The sequence below is a fragment of the Polyodon spathula genome, chromosome 6 (genome assembly GCF_017654505.1).
Source record: "Polyodon spathula isolate WHYD16114869_AA chromosome 6, ASM1765450v1, whole genome shotgun sequence".
In the NCBI taxonomy this organism is placed as follows: domain Eukaryota; kingdom Metazoa; phylum Chordata; class Actinopteri; order Acipenseriformes; family Polyodontidae; genus Polyodon; species Polyodon spathula.
Genome location: NC_054539.1, coordinates 57,810,316 through 57,824,448, shown reverse-complemented (window position 1 = coordinate 57,824,448; position 14,133 = coordinate 57,810,316). Strand labels below are relative to the sequence as shown.

Genomic DNA, 14,133 nt, shown 5'->3' with positions numbered 1-14,133 from the left:
TCTTCTGTTCAACTGCTCTTCATATACAGATCCAGCCACGATCACAGCAGTGCTACACGGGGCAGCAAGGGTAATCATCTGTCATTATAACATTAGATAAAAGTGTATAGATATGGAGCTATCAGAATGCCATAAGGAATATGGTAGGCTGTTTTTGCAGAAAGGATTAATTTAAAAAATATATTCAAAAGACCTTGCTCGTGAAAAATAGCTGCTTTTAAAGGGCAAATACATCTTGATCAGTTTGGTTGTTTGGAAGCAGAATATAATACAAAACAAGAAGAATAATATATTAGTGTAGTTAAGAAAACAATGCTAGTTCAAGTTGTAACACTCAAATTGATTGCAGAGTGGAAAAGCTAGTTAGATAATGATTGTGTTTCATAAACCTGACAATCTTCCTTATTCTGCAGGATGGATGTTGGGTGGGTTTCGATGACTTCCACTTGCTGACAAAGCCATCAGTCTCTACATTTATGTTCAGTGCACAGACTCTGTATGACAGTCTGAAAGCAAAGCTCAACACATGCATTTTGGGAGATGGAAAAGAGGTCAGTTTTTTTCTTACACCACTTGACTCCAGATTTTGGTTTCATAATTTTAAAAAAGTGAATTAACCCTGGAACCCTAAACAAATGAATATCGGGTTGATTTGATCACCTTAAACCCTGCCAGGATAGCCCACCCCTGGATTTTATTTGAGCATTTTACAGAACTTGGGAATACCCTTGGATTTCAGCAATCACCTATTTTCAGGGGCAATCCCAGGATAAACACTGATAGCTGCTTGATGCAATCCAGGACATCCCCCCCCATTAGTTTAATTGGTTACAGATATTTTACATCATCTCTCCTAAAATTCATGCAAAGGACACACTTTTCGTTGGACAGCAACCATGACAACTGCAATAAACCTAATATTTTTATCACACCACTTAAAATATAATATGCTCTTGGTCCCCAGATTACTTTGAACAGAAATGTTGCCCTGCTCCTGACTGTCCGCTGCAAGTCTGAGTATAAGCAGCTTCCGAGTGATGTCCTCGCTTTGTTCCGGACTGTCTCCCTGACAGCACCAGACCACAGTGTCATTCTCAGAGCAAATCTCACTGCCTTTGGATTCAAGAGCCCCAAAATGCTAGCGCACCGGCTTCAATTTGTTACTGAACTGGTGAAAGACCAACTGTTAGTACACACAATGAAACATCTCTACCTTGATTAATACATCCATTTTTATTCTGTAGTCTGTTATATTTGTAGACAGCAAATTCAGTTTGGGGTCTGTGAATAAATTAATTATGCTGCCACTGTCTTTATAGCATCTTTTAAAGAAGTACCTAAAACCAAACCTATGATAATGATAATTGCAGCATTGTGTTAGACTTCTAAGCATAACCGTTTTTAGTTGGGTTATTTGTCATTTTATAAGCTAGTCTTTTGTATATTTTAATTATTTTATTACAGCCCAGAGAAAGTGCACCACCACCTGAGTCTGTCCTCGCTGGTGCCCGTGCTCAAGCGAGCTGCTCAGAAGAAGGGGGCAGGCAGGGAAGAGCGAGCAGAAGGCAGACAGGACAGGCTGGAAATCAGGAATGAGGGGGAAAGAACTTCCAGGTCCAGCAGCATCACCTCCACTCAACCCTTCGGTAGTTCTGCAATGAGTAAGAGCCTTTCATAGGAACTGTATTCAGTGCTCCCTCGTCATTCTATGTGAATACAAGTCCAGGGGAAATGGCATGATGAGAAAAACTGAGAGCCATGGTCATACCAACGTAACCATAACCAGGTTGGCGATTTATAGGGAATCACATGTATATGTTATATGTGTGTATGGACGAGCTTAGATTAAACTGAACAAGCTTAGAAGGGGAAACGGCCAGCTCTCGTTTGTGAATGTTCTTATACAAAACAGCTTTGTTATAATGAGGTAGCTCTGTATATTATAATATGTTGTATATTCATTTAGAATTTCTGTTAGTCTCTTAAGTTGGTATACAGTGTGTTACATGTTGTTATTTCTTTGTCTTGTCTTTTACTTTGTCAGTTTTTTTTTAAATATGTAATTTAAAGCAACATTAATGGAAAAAAAAAAAAAACATGGAATGTGGACAGATGTGAATTGTACGGGAGCCAACTATTTAAATTACATTTTTGTAGGTCTGTCACCAAGTCTGAAGACAGTGCCTAGCACTGATAGAAAAACAAGGACGGTGAGCAACAACACTATGACAACTGCCGCTAGACTAGACCATGCACTGGTAGGAGAGACTCTGTGGGAATGCATTGCGCCCAGGATGGAAGGAGATGTAAGTCTTCTGTAGGGCTTCTGTTCGCTATGGCCTCCACTCAACCCCTATACTAGTTTACTGTGGTATGCCATTGTGAAATTACAGCAAAGTGTCATAAAGCCAAGCGATAGCATGACACAGTAAGAGTAAGAGCAGACCTCTTCAAATTTTTATAAATTTTCAAAGTGGTAAATAAAGTCACTATTTCAAACTTATCACAGAAATCAGGACCAGTGGACCCATTTGAAAGCTGAGTGGAGTTGCCAAGGGTGTCTTGAGTGGGTTAACAAGCTATGCTGTTGCTGCTCAATTAGCTATTTTTAAGCAGACAAGCATCACTGGTAAATGCATATTTAGGCCTAGAAAAGGCTGAAGGTGGTTGAGAAAACTACCACATTTTTTAACAAAGCTTGTGAACTTAACCATCAGCCTTGAGATCTGAACATATTCTGTTTTTTGTGCGAAAATTTCGAAGGACATGGAATGGTGTCTATAACAAATGCATCGCTGAATATTCCATTTTTTACAGGACCTTTCAGTTTTTAGTCAAATTGTGAGGGACATATTTGGAACACTGCTGGACTTGTCAAGCCCAAATGGATACCTCCAGTCTCCTCAGAATTGCATAGACAATGCTATTTTAGCATCAGCCAAGGATAAGAATCTAATTCCTAATGGTCCATGGGTGAACAAAGTCAGGCAGCTCTACAGTTTATCCCAAGTGCATCACGGTAAGAGAGATCCGGTATCAAGCCCTGAAGGTGAAAATACAGTTCTAAAGAAGACGCCAGCTGAAACTTTAACTACTTGACTTAGTTTCTTATAGTTCTTATACCTAAGAATTCTGATTGAAAGTTTTGATGTTATGGATGCTATCACAATAATGAATTGAAATGTCATTGAACAACTCCTGCATCTCTCCTGCAGGCATTATTGTGGCTGGTCCTCCTGGGGCTGGTAAAAGCTCCTGTATCTCCACTCTGGTTCAGGCCCTGAGCCTCCTCCCAGCAGACCACCAACAGCAGCAAGCTGGGAGCCCAGTGGTTATGAGGAATGAGCCAGTCCGTCACAGACTTGTTAAATTCAACCCGCTTGCTGTGGATGACTTCACACTGCTCTTAGGCTCACGGCTTCCTTCTCAGAACTGGGAGGATGGTATCATCGCCAGTGCCTGGAGAAAGGCTATAAGGGTAAATATATGTTTTGGGTTACGTGACTGTTAGAGATGAGGACACTAGAGTTAAACCTTTTTATAATGGCCCATAAATTGTAAAACTGATCTTATACCGTTACAATTGTTTTAGTCCTCTACAGTTATTTTATTTGTCTTTGCTTTTGTCTTGTGTCTTATTCAGCTGTAAATGGTTTAATGTGCAATAGAACTCTTATTCCACATGTCTTTCCTTAAAAGAATTGTAGCAACACTTGGCTCTGCTTTGATGGGCCGCTAACTTCAAGTTGGATGGACAACTTCAATAGCGTTCTGGGACAAGAAAAGGTACTGTATTTCCCTTTGTTTGCAACAGATGTTTTCACTGCAGATAAAATTCTGAAGTTTATTTAAAAAAAAAAGGAAACAAGGATTTTAAGTATGTACAGTATCTGGCAGGCTGTATGGTATTACCTGCTGTTTATGCTATTTGCTGTACTGTCAGGACTTTCATTATCTCAGGTGACTTGTACAGACAGCAATATTTCAGGCTATGCTTGTGGTAACAATATCAGAAACGGCTTATATATCCTACAGGGTTGCACAGAGAGTGAATGCACTCGGTTGTGACAAGTGGATGCTTTGCTTTTGTTCATAAAAACTCTCTTTTTTTCTCTAGGTTTTGCATTTGAGCACTGGAGAACACCTGCAAATAACAAGCAACATGCAGCTTCTTTTTGAAACATCTGAACTCCAGCTGGCTTCCCCAGCATCCATTTCCAGAGCAGTGAGTAAAGCAAGAGCCTAACAAACACAATGCCACATAAAATAAAACCTCACTCAGTAGTTGAAATGATAATGCTTAAACAGGAACTTTCTATCCCTGTTAAACATTTCTGAAAGCTTCCAAACATGTAGTTTGAAGACATTGTAATTAAAGTAATCTATAGTGGATCACCTATTCTTCATTAAGAAAGGCAAGTTATTAACAAACAGCTTCTCCTGTGATCATTCAAAGGTGTGCCATTGGTAGACAGCAAACCTGCATTAAAACAAGTCTGCAGCCCCATTGGAATTTTTTGAGCCAATCCAAAAAATAAAAGGGCACAAATCAGATGTATTCCTTGAAGCCTTGAAATGAGACCCAACTACTCATCCTCTTGCATGAGGTGCATGTGGGAGGCAGTGGTGGCTCAGGGCTATGCACAGTGGATGGTTTGACATGCATTGTAAGCCTTCCGTTTCTTAGCAGTTTGTTCTGTTTCCATAGGGCATACTGTATATAGACAGCGAAGTAACTGGCTGGAGACCGTTGGCCAAAGCCTGGTTAGCAAGAAGAAATGAACAAGAAAATATTGTAAGTAGAAATGTGCTGCTACATTGTAGAAAAATAAAAATTTCATTAAAAAAACTACCCTTGATTAGCTTTAGATAACTGTGCAGCTTCTCAGAAGATACAACACCTCAGAGCATTCCTACCCTCCATGCTGGTTCCCAACATGCTGTCTGTACTGGATAGATATATTTAACTGATGTGCCTGTTTTTTTTTTTTATATTTAACTAATGTGCCTGCAGTTCAAAATGAACTGCCCAGCAAAGATAGCAGACCGACATTGAGGAGAGGGCTACTGTACAGTTATGTATATATTTATTTCTCTTTTCAAAATAAATGATAAGAGCATCAGTAAAAGTGGTACTGGATGTAGGTAGAGTGTTTTTAAGATAGGTATTTTAAAGTTGTGGGTTAAATATGTTTTTTCACTTTTGTATTGTAGGTTTTGTCTAAGGCTTTCAACACAGCTTTGGACCCCATTTTTAATTACGTTCTTCGTGATATCAAGTAAGAAACCAAACATTTCACATACAATATTACTGGAATATCTGAACATCAACTTTATAGACACTTGTGTTATCCTAACAGCCCCTTGATAATTAGTCCTGTTGTCATAGAAAATGCACTATTCATCTACAGTATCTATGTTACTGTACAGCACATTTGATTGGGAATACCATATAAACAATTTTACAGTAATAATTTGATGATCTATACAAATTGTTAATGCACTCCCTTGTCCTATCTGGTTTGGGTAAGAATTTGTAAAAGGATAAAACAACTGCTAACGTTACCGAACATAAAAATAAAATAAAATAAAATAAAATAATTACTAATTGGAAGCTTTTTTTTTATTTTTAATTTTATTTTAGATAACCTTTCAATATGGCCCTAATGGTTTACTGCATTTAAAGTTTTCCTTTCTCTTTTATAACAGCTGTTTTTCAAATTTCCTTGTGTGGTGTTTAGGTCCCCAGTTCCTTTGACTGAAGTTGGCCTTTTTCAAACAATCACCAACCTGCTGGGAGCCATGTTGCATGACAAGGCCCAGAGCCTGGGAGGCCCGCTACACATCGAGAGGCTCTTCCTGTTTTGCCTTATCTGGACTGTTGGAGGACTGCTGGAAAGATCCGATAAAAAAAGGTTTAGTGACATCCTGAAATCCCACACTTCAACGTAAGTTAAAAATGTTACCAAAATAACATTTTAGTCTATAAGTAGGCTTGCTACTTTTTTGATTTCCCAAAAAATATGTTTAGATGCTGTGTTTTCTATGGTTTATTTGAGATCATTTTTTAATTTGTGTAAGATCTTTATTGTTACAAGGTATAGCTCCTCTGTGACCAAACGTTATTTCAATTATAATGTAAGGGGTTTTGCTAAATGAGACGTTTTTCAATGGCATAAAAAGTCTGTTTCTTTTTTTTCTTTTTTTAAAGAATTATAGTCGATTTCACCCATTCTCTGCTTGAATTGAAAAATAAAGATCTGGGACAAAAAAAAAAAAAAAACATAAATTCTCTCTAAAATAAATGTCGATATTAATCATTGATTTCGCAAAAAACTGAATAGTAGCAAGGCTAGCTATAAAACCGAATGGTAGCAAGCCTGTCTTTAAGACTACCTGTAGTTACCTATGTTGAATGATCTTTCAGTGGTAAAGCTGTGCCACTACAATGACAATTCTCTATCACCAGGGTAACTACAGAGTTGTGAGGAAGAAGTTGAATAGTACCATTGTACCATGGCAGTACCACCATGCAATACAAGCAGTGTTTACCATGTACAAACAGTCCTGTGTGTGTTTTGTTTGACTGTGATGTACTGACCATTAGGAATATCTTTTCAATTCTAGTCAGCTTGATGCCCGTCTTGTTTTTTCTCTCACATTGTCTAGCTTGCCAGACTATGATGATGAGGTCTCTGTGTTTAATTACTACGTGGACGAGTCAGGGGAGTGGGACCTCTGGCAGTCTCGGATCTCAGAGCGCAATTGCACAAGGCAGATAGACATTCTGGGGGAAGTCTTTGTGGAAACCATAGACACGGTAAGTGCCACTACTGTGGAAAACTTCACATTCCATATAACAGACTTGCTACAGACCTTAAGCAGAAGGTTATAGGTTAACAGTTAATGGGAAGTTCACATGAATCAGTGTGGTATTTACAATAAATGAATGATTATTTGATTTTTTCTCTCACAAGTGCAGTACAGTGTTTTTCTGTTATGTACTATGAACTTTGCTTTACCAGCTTGCAGTTCGCACATTCATGGAATACGCAGGCATGGCCTCTCAGAATGTGTTGCTGATGGGATCCTCGGGTTCTGGGAAGACAGCACTGATAAATGACTTTATTTATGCACAGAGTAGGTTTTTTGTTACAAATAAAAATATATGTATTTTTTATCATTTGTTGAAAATTCTCATCACTTGTGATTTACCTCAGGCTTTTTTTTTTCTAAATCTCTGTCTAGATAAATCCCACACTTTAGTTAAGAGAATGGTGTTCTCTGGAGCATCGAAAGCTAAAAACCTGCAGAAAATGTTTGAGGAGAGTACTACTCACAGACAAGGTAAGAGCCAGCATGAACATTAATATAATGAAGAATAAAATTCATAGTGATTAACCCAGAAATCAAATATAGAAACATTTAGCCTGTTTGTTTAAAAAAATAAATATGATAATCCTAGATAAATCATTTTCCATTTGTACCGTGTAAAAGGTTACATGCATTATCAGCATTATCTAAACGAATAGAGTTATACATTACAATGCTAATTTTCAGCATACACATTACTAGTCTCCATTTTATTGTCCTTCTGTATGAGTTCTTTTTTTAAACAGTAAGTATGGATTTGCAAATGTAGCCTTATAGATAAATGACTGTCTCCTAATACCTTGCTGTAGATTACATGATCAGACTGCAACCGTACCACTGGAGTGAGTCTAAACTACGACACATTCATTCATTAGGTACCAGGAAGCAGCAGCAAACTTTTCATTGACAGAGTGGTCTTCGAAATAGTAGCGTATGCCAAATCGATTGATTACTGTACAAAGAAAAAAAACAAAAAACTTTTTGTTTGTTTATTTATTTTCCTGGTAGGTTTTGTTTATGGTGCAAAAGATGGGAAAACTTTACAGATTTTCATCGATGATATCAATCTTCCCGAGTCTCAGTGCTGTGGTGAGGTACAGTAACATTCTTCCATCTTTATAACTATGCAGTAGCATATTCTTTAAAAAGGAGAAAGACCATACCTCCTGTGTTTTAATCCAAAACAACAACCATCATCGAGATGGGGCTCTGGGGTGACAAATAATAGGACGTATTGCCAGTAGCTGTATATTCTTTAGAAAATCGAATTAAATTTTTCTTTTCTTTAACAAAATGCAGGAAAAAAAATTGTTAAATGTTATTAATAGTGTCTCCAAAGGCAAATCAGATATACGTACAAGCTGTATATATTTATAGTTATGTTCTGTTATAATTGGATTCTGGTTTCTTGAATTAGCTGTTGCGGCAAGTCCTGGATGACAAAGTGCTAGTGAAACACAGCAAACCATTCGAATGCCGCCAAATTGAAGCGCTTGTGGTACAGGCTGCCATGTCATTGCCGGAGTACCCAAGTGACAGCACACACAGTATTTCACAGAGACTTTTGGTGAGTACCTGCTTTGATATTGTGAGAAATTTTCTTTTTTCTGTCTTTCAAGTAAAAGTTGAGAAATGCATTTGAGAGTAAAAATATAAAAACAATCTGCATTTTGTTCAACTGCTGCAATACGTACAACACAGGAGACAGGAAAGGTAAAGTAATGTGTATCCTCTAAAAAGACTGTAACCCTATAAGAACCAAAAGTGATACGTGAACAAAAGTGATTCAGTAAAAAAAAAAAAACAGCTTTGTATTAGTACAAGAACAATATTGTAAGTTAATGTAACTTCTAAAATGTTGATTTAAGCGGCACTTTGCAGTACTATACCTCCCATCGCCTGAGGGATCTAAACTGAGCCAAATCATCTTCTCCGTTCTCCAGGTATGGATTTTCAACATGCTACATTAATTAAAAATTATCAATAGGATCATGTTGTACTATTCAGTCATTTTGCTTGTGTGCATATCCAGGCGAACATGATGAAAAATGATGGGCAACAATTGGAGGGCAACTTACATAATGCACTAGTCTCGGCCTCATGCAGCATATTGGAATCCATTAAGACATCCCTCCGCCCTTCCACAGACCAAGGAAGGCAGCATTACCTGTTCTCTTTAAGAGAAATTGCCAGGGTTTTCCAGGTAAGTTTACTTTATTTAGTTTTTTTTTTTTTTTAAATTTTAGCGTCCAGTCATTTTGTCCCAAATGTATATATGCCAAAATTGAAAGTCATGTCTATACTGTAATCCCTGTGTCTAGCCAATAGCCTATTTTCACCATCTAAGATGTTCTGTAGATTTTCTCTCTAAACAACCTACAACCAGACTTTCCCAGTCATACTCTGTACTGGAATGGCCCTGCCTACTACAGCTATCCCAAACTAGGGCTTTGCAAAGGTGATAGGAACTCCCTGTCAGAACCCATTGAATTCCATCACTATTCCCCACAATGATGAGGGCACCACACAGCAGTAAATTTTAAAAACAATTGCACCTAACATCTAATGCAGAACCTGCATTATTACAAGCAGAGAATCTGCAGTTTTGCCAAGCATTTCCCGTAGATATGCTACCACTATTTTAACTATACTGTTTCTGTTTCCTTTTACCCAGTGTCTCTGCAACTTATCTTATGAACATCGAGAGGATATATTCATGGTACTTTCTTACTGGAAGCATGAAATGCGATATATCGTTGGAGACAGACTGTGTCGATATGCTGATCTTAACTGGTTTCATGATCAGCTGGATAACATTATTGAACAGGTATGCTTTTATCTTTTCAAACACATTTTCAAACACATTTCAGCCATCATTAATTAGCTCATATTCTTTTAAGAAAAATGTATTAAATAAGAAATAAACAATTTGGAAGTGACTAAGAGTCCTTCAAACTACCTTATGTACTCAGATGACTGGTTCTAGTTTTGGGAAATTAACAGGTGCTTTTTTGCCTTTCAAAAAATATTTATATTTATTTAAAGATTGAGTAAACAGACTTTGTTGCACCATGTGCAGGTATAGCTGAAACTGTGTTAAATTGAATGAAAATAAAAAAAATAATATAAAAACAAACTGAACTGAAATTAGGATAGTAAAGTGTCATGTGTACTGTATACATCTACATGTAGTGATATAGTTCTATTTCTGTTTTTTGTTTTGTTTTTTGTTTTTTTGCAGCATGTCCCCGGTTCTCATAATGATTCTGTGCATGAGCATATTGTGACTTTTCCAATAGATGAGAAAATAACCAAACAGCAGTCAGCCTGGAATTCAGATAAGGGAGTGCAGGTATAATTTCACTTTCATCAAATAATCTTGAAAACCATCCACAGTATAAAGAGGGAACTATTAATAAAACACCTGAACTCGGGTCGAATCACCAATACATCAAAAAGCTCATTAAATAAATAATAATGATTAAAAATTAGTAATGCAAAAAGAACCACCCAGAATCTCATACAGAACTTAAAGGGGCAGTAAATAAAATATGAAATTGTAAGCTTTGTAATCTTGTGCAGAAACACTGACATGTACGTGCTGTCCTTCACTCTTCAAGGTTCAGTTACAGACAGTGAGAGGAATAGGTGCAGTGCACGGCTGTCTTCAGGCTTACCTGAAGCAATACAACGGAGAGCTTGGGAATCAACCACTGGATATTAAACTGTCTGAAAACACTTTGACTCACGTAGTGCGAATCCATCGGGTCCTTGCCTATCGGCATAGGTAAAGTCTCTTAGGAAATGTATTGCCTGTTACAATTGCTCTTTAGTTATCTACTTTACATTTTACACTTAAATAGTCTTTGCATCTGCTTGAATTCATACCACAACACAGTCTATTGAAACAAAATTGTATAATGCCGCTAATTCAAAGTGAATTGGGTGAATTGGGTAAATGTCCGTCTCTCCAAAACGCATAGTTTTTTCCACAACAACATTGGACATAGGGATAAAGCACTGCTTTTTGCTTCCATTTCTGGTTCAACTGAGGACTGTTCCAGATGCAAAATTGGTGGAACTAGAAGTGTTAACCTGTAAAACCTGGTATGTGCTTACACTGGATTCCTATTCTGCAACATGCTGCACTGTACATTGCATAAACAGCCATGAACCCACTGCTTCTCCTTAAACAGCGGCAACCTCATGATAGTGAATTCTCCAGGCAGCCACCTACAGACACTGCTGAAGCTTGCACTCTACATCACTGATATACCTCTTCAGCGAGTCGACACCTCTCAAAAGGCTCACTTCTTCAACAGTCTGAAATCAGCAGTGAGACATGCAGCTACAGACAGAAAGGTGGCAGCTTTGTTGCTGACAGTAAGTTTGTTTAATTTTGTCTTGCACATCATTTTAATATGGGGGTGCTACTACGATTTTTGGTCGGGGAATTTGATGCATGACTATTAGGAATAAAGGATTTACACACACACACACACGCACACACACACACACACACACACACACACACACACACACACACACACACACACACACCCACCCCCCCACATACACACACACACACACACACATATATATATAGTTTAAAGTAGAATATATTGATTGATTGTTAACACAATTTAAACACGCAAACAAACAGTAAAGTATTTCAGATGCAGCATTTTGTTATTGCCGATCCTCCTTTCATTAAAAGGCCAGGGAGCTTGGAGACGATTCTTACCTGGACGCTATCAACAGCATTTTGATCAGTGGAGACTATGCCCCCCTCTTCTCCAGAGAAGAAATGCATGATCTTTTACAGGTGATGTACCAGTGGTACACTACTGTCTGTGTATGATGTATTATTTTGGTTTTCTCTTTGGTTGTTTTTTTTTTGTTTGTTTGTTTTTTTAAATCTTTGTTTTCCTTGTCAGACGTTGTAAAGAGCATGTGAAAAAAAAGGCATACTGTTGGTAGCATGTGTGGTACAAGTTGCAAAACGAAAAAAAAAAAAACAATTATGAAAGTGACAGGTAGCTAAAAACTTAAAATGACCATGCATACACTATCATAGTACCCTTAATGAACAGGCATCCCAGGACGCTGTACAAAAGTCATCATACTAACACTTCACAGTCCTAAAAATATTAGCTGTCTCTACATGTCTGATTATACGGGGGAAAGAACTCCACCATTATGTCAGTTGTTTGATTGGTCTATTGTTCTATCTAGATTATAAACCCTGCCCTTCAGACGGAACACCCCCATCTTGCTCATGACCCAGTCAGCTACATTGCTTCCAGAGTTAAGTCCAGTTTACGGGTGATCATGTGCCTGCCTCCAAACCATGTGCTGCTGAGAACTGCCTCTGTGTGAGTACAACAAGAACGTACGTCCCTGCAGAGCGACAGAAACTGAAGATCTGTTATGAACAATCAATAATGCAGCATTAAAGTGTTATAAAGAATGTTATAAACAACATTGATAATGCAGTTAACTTACATTTATTTACATGTATTATTTATCGAGAATTTTAGTTTCAATCTCCTGAAGATACTCTGCACGCTTTCATACAAAATATATAACCATACGTTCAATTTTGGAAATTCTACCAACTATCTTTAAGATTTACCGGAATCCCTTACATTTTCAGTGAATCTTGAAGTACTTTCATAAAACAAATCTATCATTTTTGTAAATTTAGTTCACAAGAATATTCCTGAATTTTAATAAGTTAAACACCTTTTAAGGCATAAAACTAGTGGTGGGCAACGATATGAAAATTGTAAATCGATATCGATAATATCAAAGTCTTCCAAAATACAAAAAAATATAATAACACAGTTGCAATATCAAACATATACATATATAGACTTTAACAGATATTTTACATATCAACATCAATAACTTACTTTAACTTGGTGATGCTTTGCTTCACAATATCCATGGAGAAAAGCAAGGTCTTGTTGTATTGTTTTACTATTCCATCATCAACCACCTCAAAACCTAAATATTTCTATACTTCAGCACACAAAGACTTCGGGGTTGTTATTTTCTAGTCAATCCAGAAGTAATTTAATCTTCAGATGCTCTGCATATAAATGCTGACCCACGACACCTCTGAATGTGTTAAGTACGGTGTCATGCAGAATTTTGCTTTATTTTTTAGATGTGTTTTGACGTTTTAAAAGTACATCTAATTTATAAAACCGGAAGTTCACAATGAAAAATACATTAATAATAGCGTAAGTAATCAGATGGACAAAATGAAATGAACCGCTAACGCAAATAAATAATGCAGCATGCAAATAGTATTTGGTACCTAAACGCCAATCAGTGGAATAAAATGGTTAAATAATACTTTAGTGTGTGGTGTTTGCCTGGAAGACTGACAATGATTGGCACGCATAGAGTTTGTTGTATCTTAATATAAAATAAACTTCATTATACTGTGTTTGTATTTTTAGCAGTATTGGCAATAAAAAGTATGTCTCTGCAAGCGTACCTGAATTTGTTTTTTTAATCCCACGATATCGTGATGTGGAAATTATTATCGATATCGATCGATAACCTATCGAAATAACAATATTGGTGCCCATCACTAGATAAAACTGACACTACCAGCACTAGAGGGTGCTGGTACTCCTTATTTGAATGGCAAAGGTTCACAATGCACATGTCTTTTGAAATCCTACCGTGGTCGAATCAAGATACTGTTTCTTATCAATAAAAAGCAGTAAAGCAGGTTTTTAGTCTGTAGAGATCTTTTTTTTTTCTCTTTAAAGCTTTTTCTCTTGGTGGGGGTTCCTGTAAACAAATTGTTATTTCTTCGAATGGAGATTTTTGACTACTGTCTGTGTTTTCCAGTCTCCTAGTATAACCAAGTATAGTCCTGAGAGAGAATGCATTGTTGTTCTATCTAGATTTCATTTCCTCTCCGTAAATATACGCCATTGCATCGGACTAAAGACATCAACTTTCCAGCCCTAAGTTTAGTTTTGTTATTTTAGGAAATATCCTGGATTCCTTTCGTGCTGTCACATCATTTGGATTTGTGACTGGACTCAAGAGGCAGTTTTTAATGAAACAGCACACTACCTTAGTGAATGTAATATTCTGGAGAAGCACTCTGAAGAAATAAGGTGAAAACAGAAAAGACTTTTGTGTTTAGATAAATAGGGGGTATAACATATTGAGCCCACAGTAAAACATATAGTAGAACAATGCGCTACCTCTTTTGTATGTTTTAAAGCATGG

General features: G+C 37.2%; 1 protein-coding gene across 1 annotated transcript in view; it reads left to right on the top strand.

Moving 5' to 3' along the window:
* LOC121317709 (dynein heavy chain 8, axonemal-like) overlaps positions 1 to 14,133 on the top strand; it is a 55,717-nt gene that overhangs the window by 12,681 nt on the left and 28,903 nt on the right. Inside the window, exons 17-38 of the mRNA XM_041253863.1 lie at positions 414 to 551; positions 965 to 1,185; positions 1,465 to 1,661; positions 2,158 to 2,306; positions 2,818 to 3,019; positions 3,216 to 3,478; positions 4,118 to 4,225; positions 4,709 to 4,795; positions 5,215 to 5,279; positions 5,742 to 5,948; positions 6,670 to 6,820; positions 7,026 to 7,140; positions 7,249 to 7,347; positions 7,882 to 7,967; positions 8,291 to 8,440; positions 8,906 to 9,076; positions 9,548 to 9,700; positions 10,115 to 10,225; positions 10,494 to 10,660; positions 11,070 to 11,256; positions 11,591 to 11,698; positions 12,109 to 12,248. Coding sequence (XP_041109797.1) covers positions 414 to 551; positions 965 to 1,185; positions 1,465 to 1,661; positions 2,158 to 2,306; positions 2,818 to 3,019; positions 3,216 to 3,478; positions 4,118 to 4,225; positions 4,709 to 4,795; positions 5,215 to 5,279; positions 5,742 to 5,948; positions 6,670 to 6,820; positions 7,026 to 7,140; positions 7,249 to 7,347; positions 7,882 to 7,967; positions 8,291 to 8,440; positions 8,906 to 9,076; positions 9,548 to 9,700; positions 10,115 to 10,225; positions 10,494 to 10,660; positions 11,070 to 11,256; positions 11,591 to 11,698; positions 12,109 to 12,248 — 3,275 coding nt within the window. The remainder of the gene's footprint in view (positions 1 to 413; positions 552 to 964; positions 1,186 to 1,464; positions 1,662 to 2,157; positions 2,307 to 2,817; positions 3,020 to 3,215; positions 3,479 to 4,117; positions 4,226 to 4,708; positions 4,796 to 5,214; positions 5,280 to 5,741; positions 5,949 to 6,669; positions 6,821 to 7,025; positions 7,141 to 7,248; positions 7,348 to 7,881; positions 7,968 to 8,290; positions 8,441 to 8,905; positions 9,077 to 9,547; positions 9,701 to 10,114; positions 10,226 to 10,493; positions 10,661 to 11,069; positions 11,257 to 11,590; positions 11,699 to 12,108; positions 12,249 to 14,133) is intronic.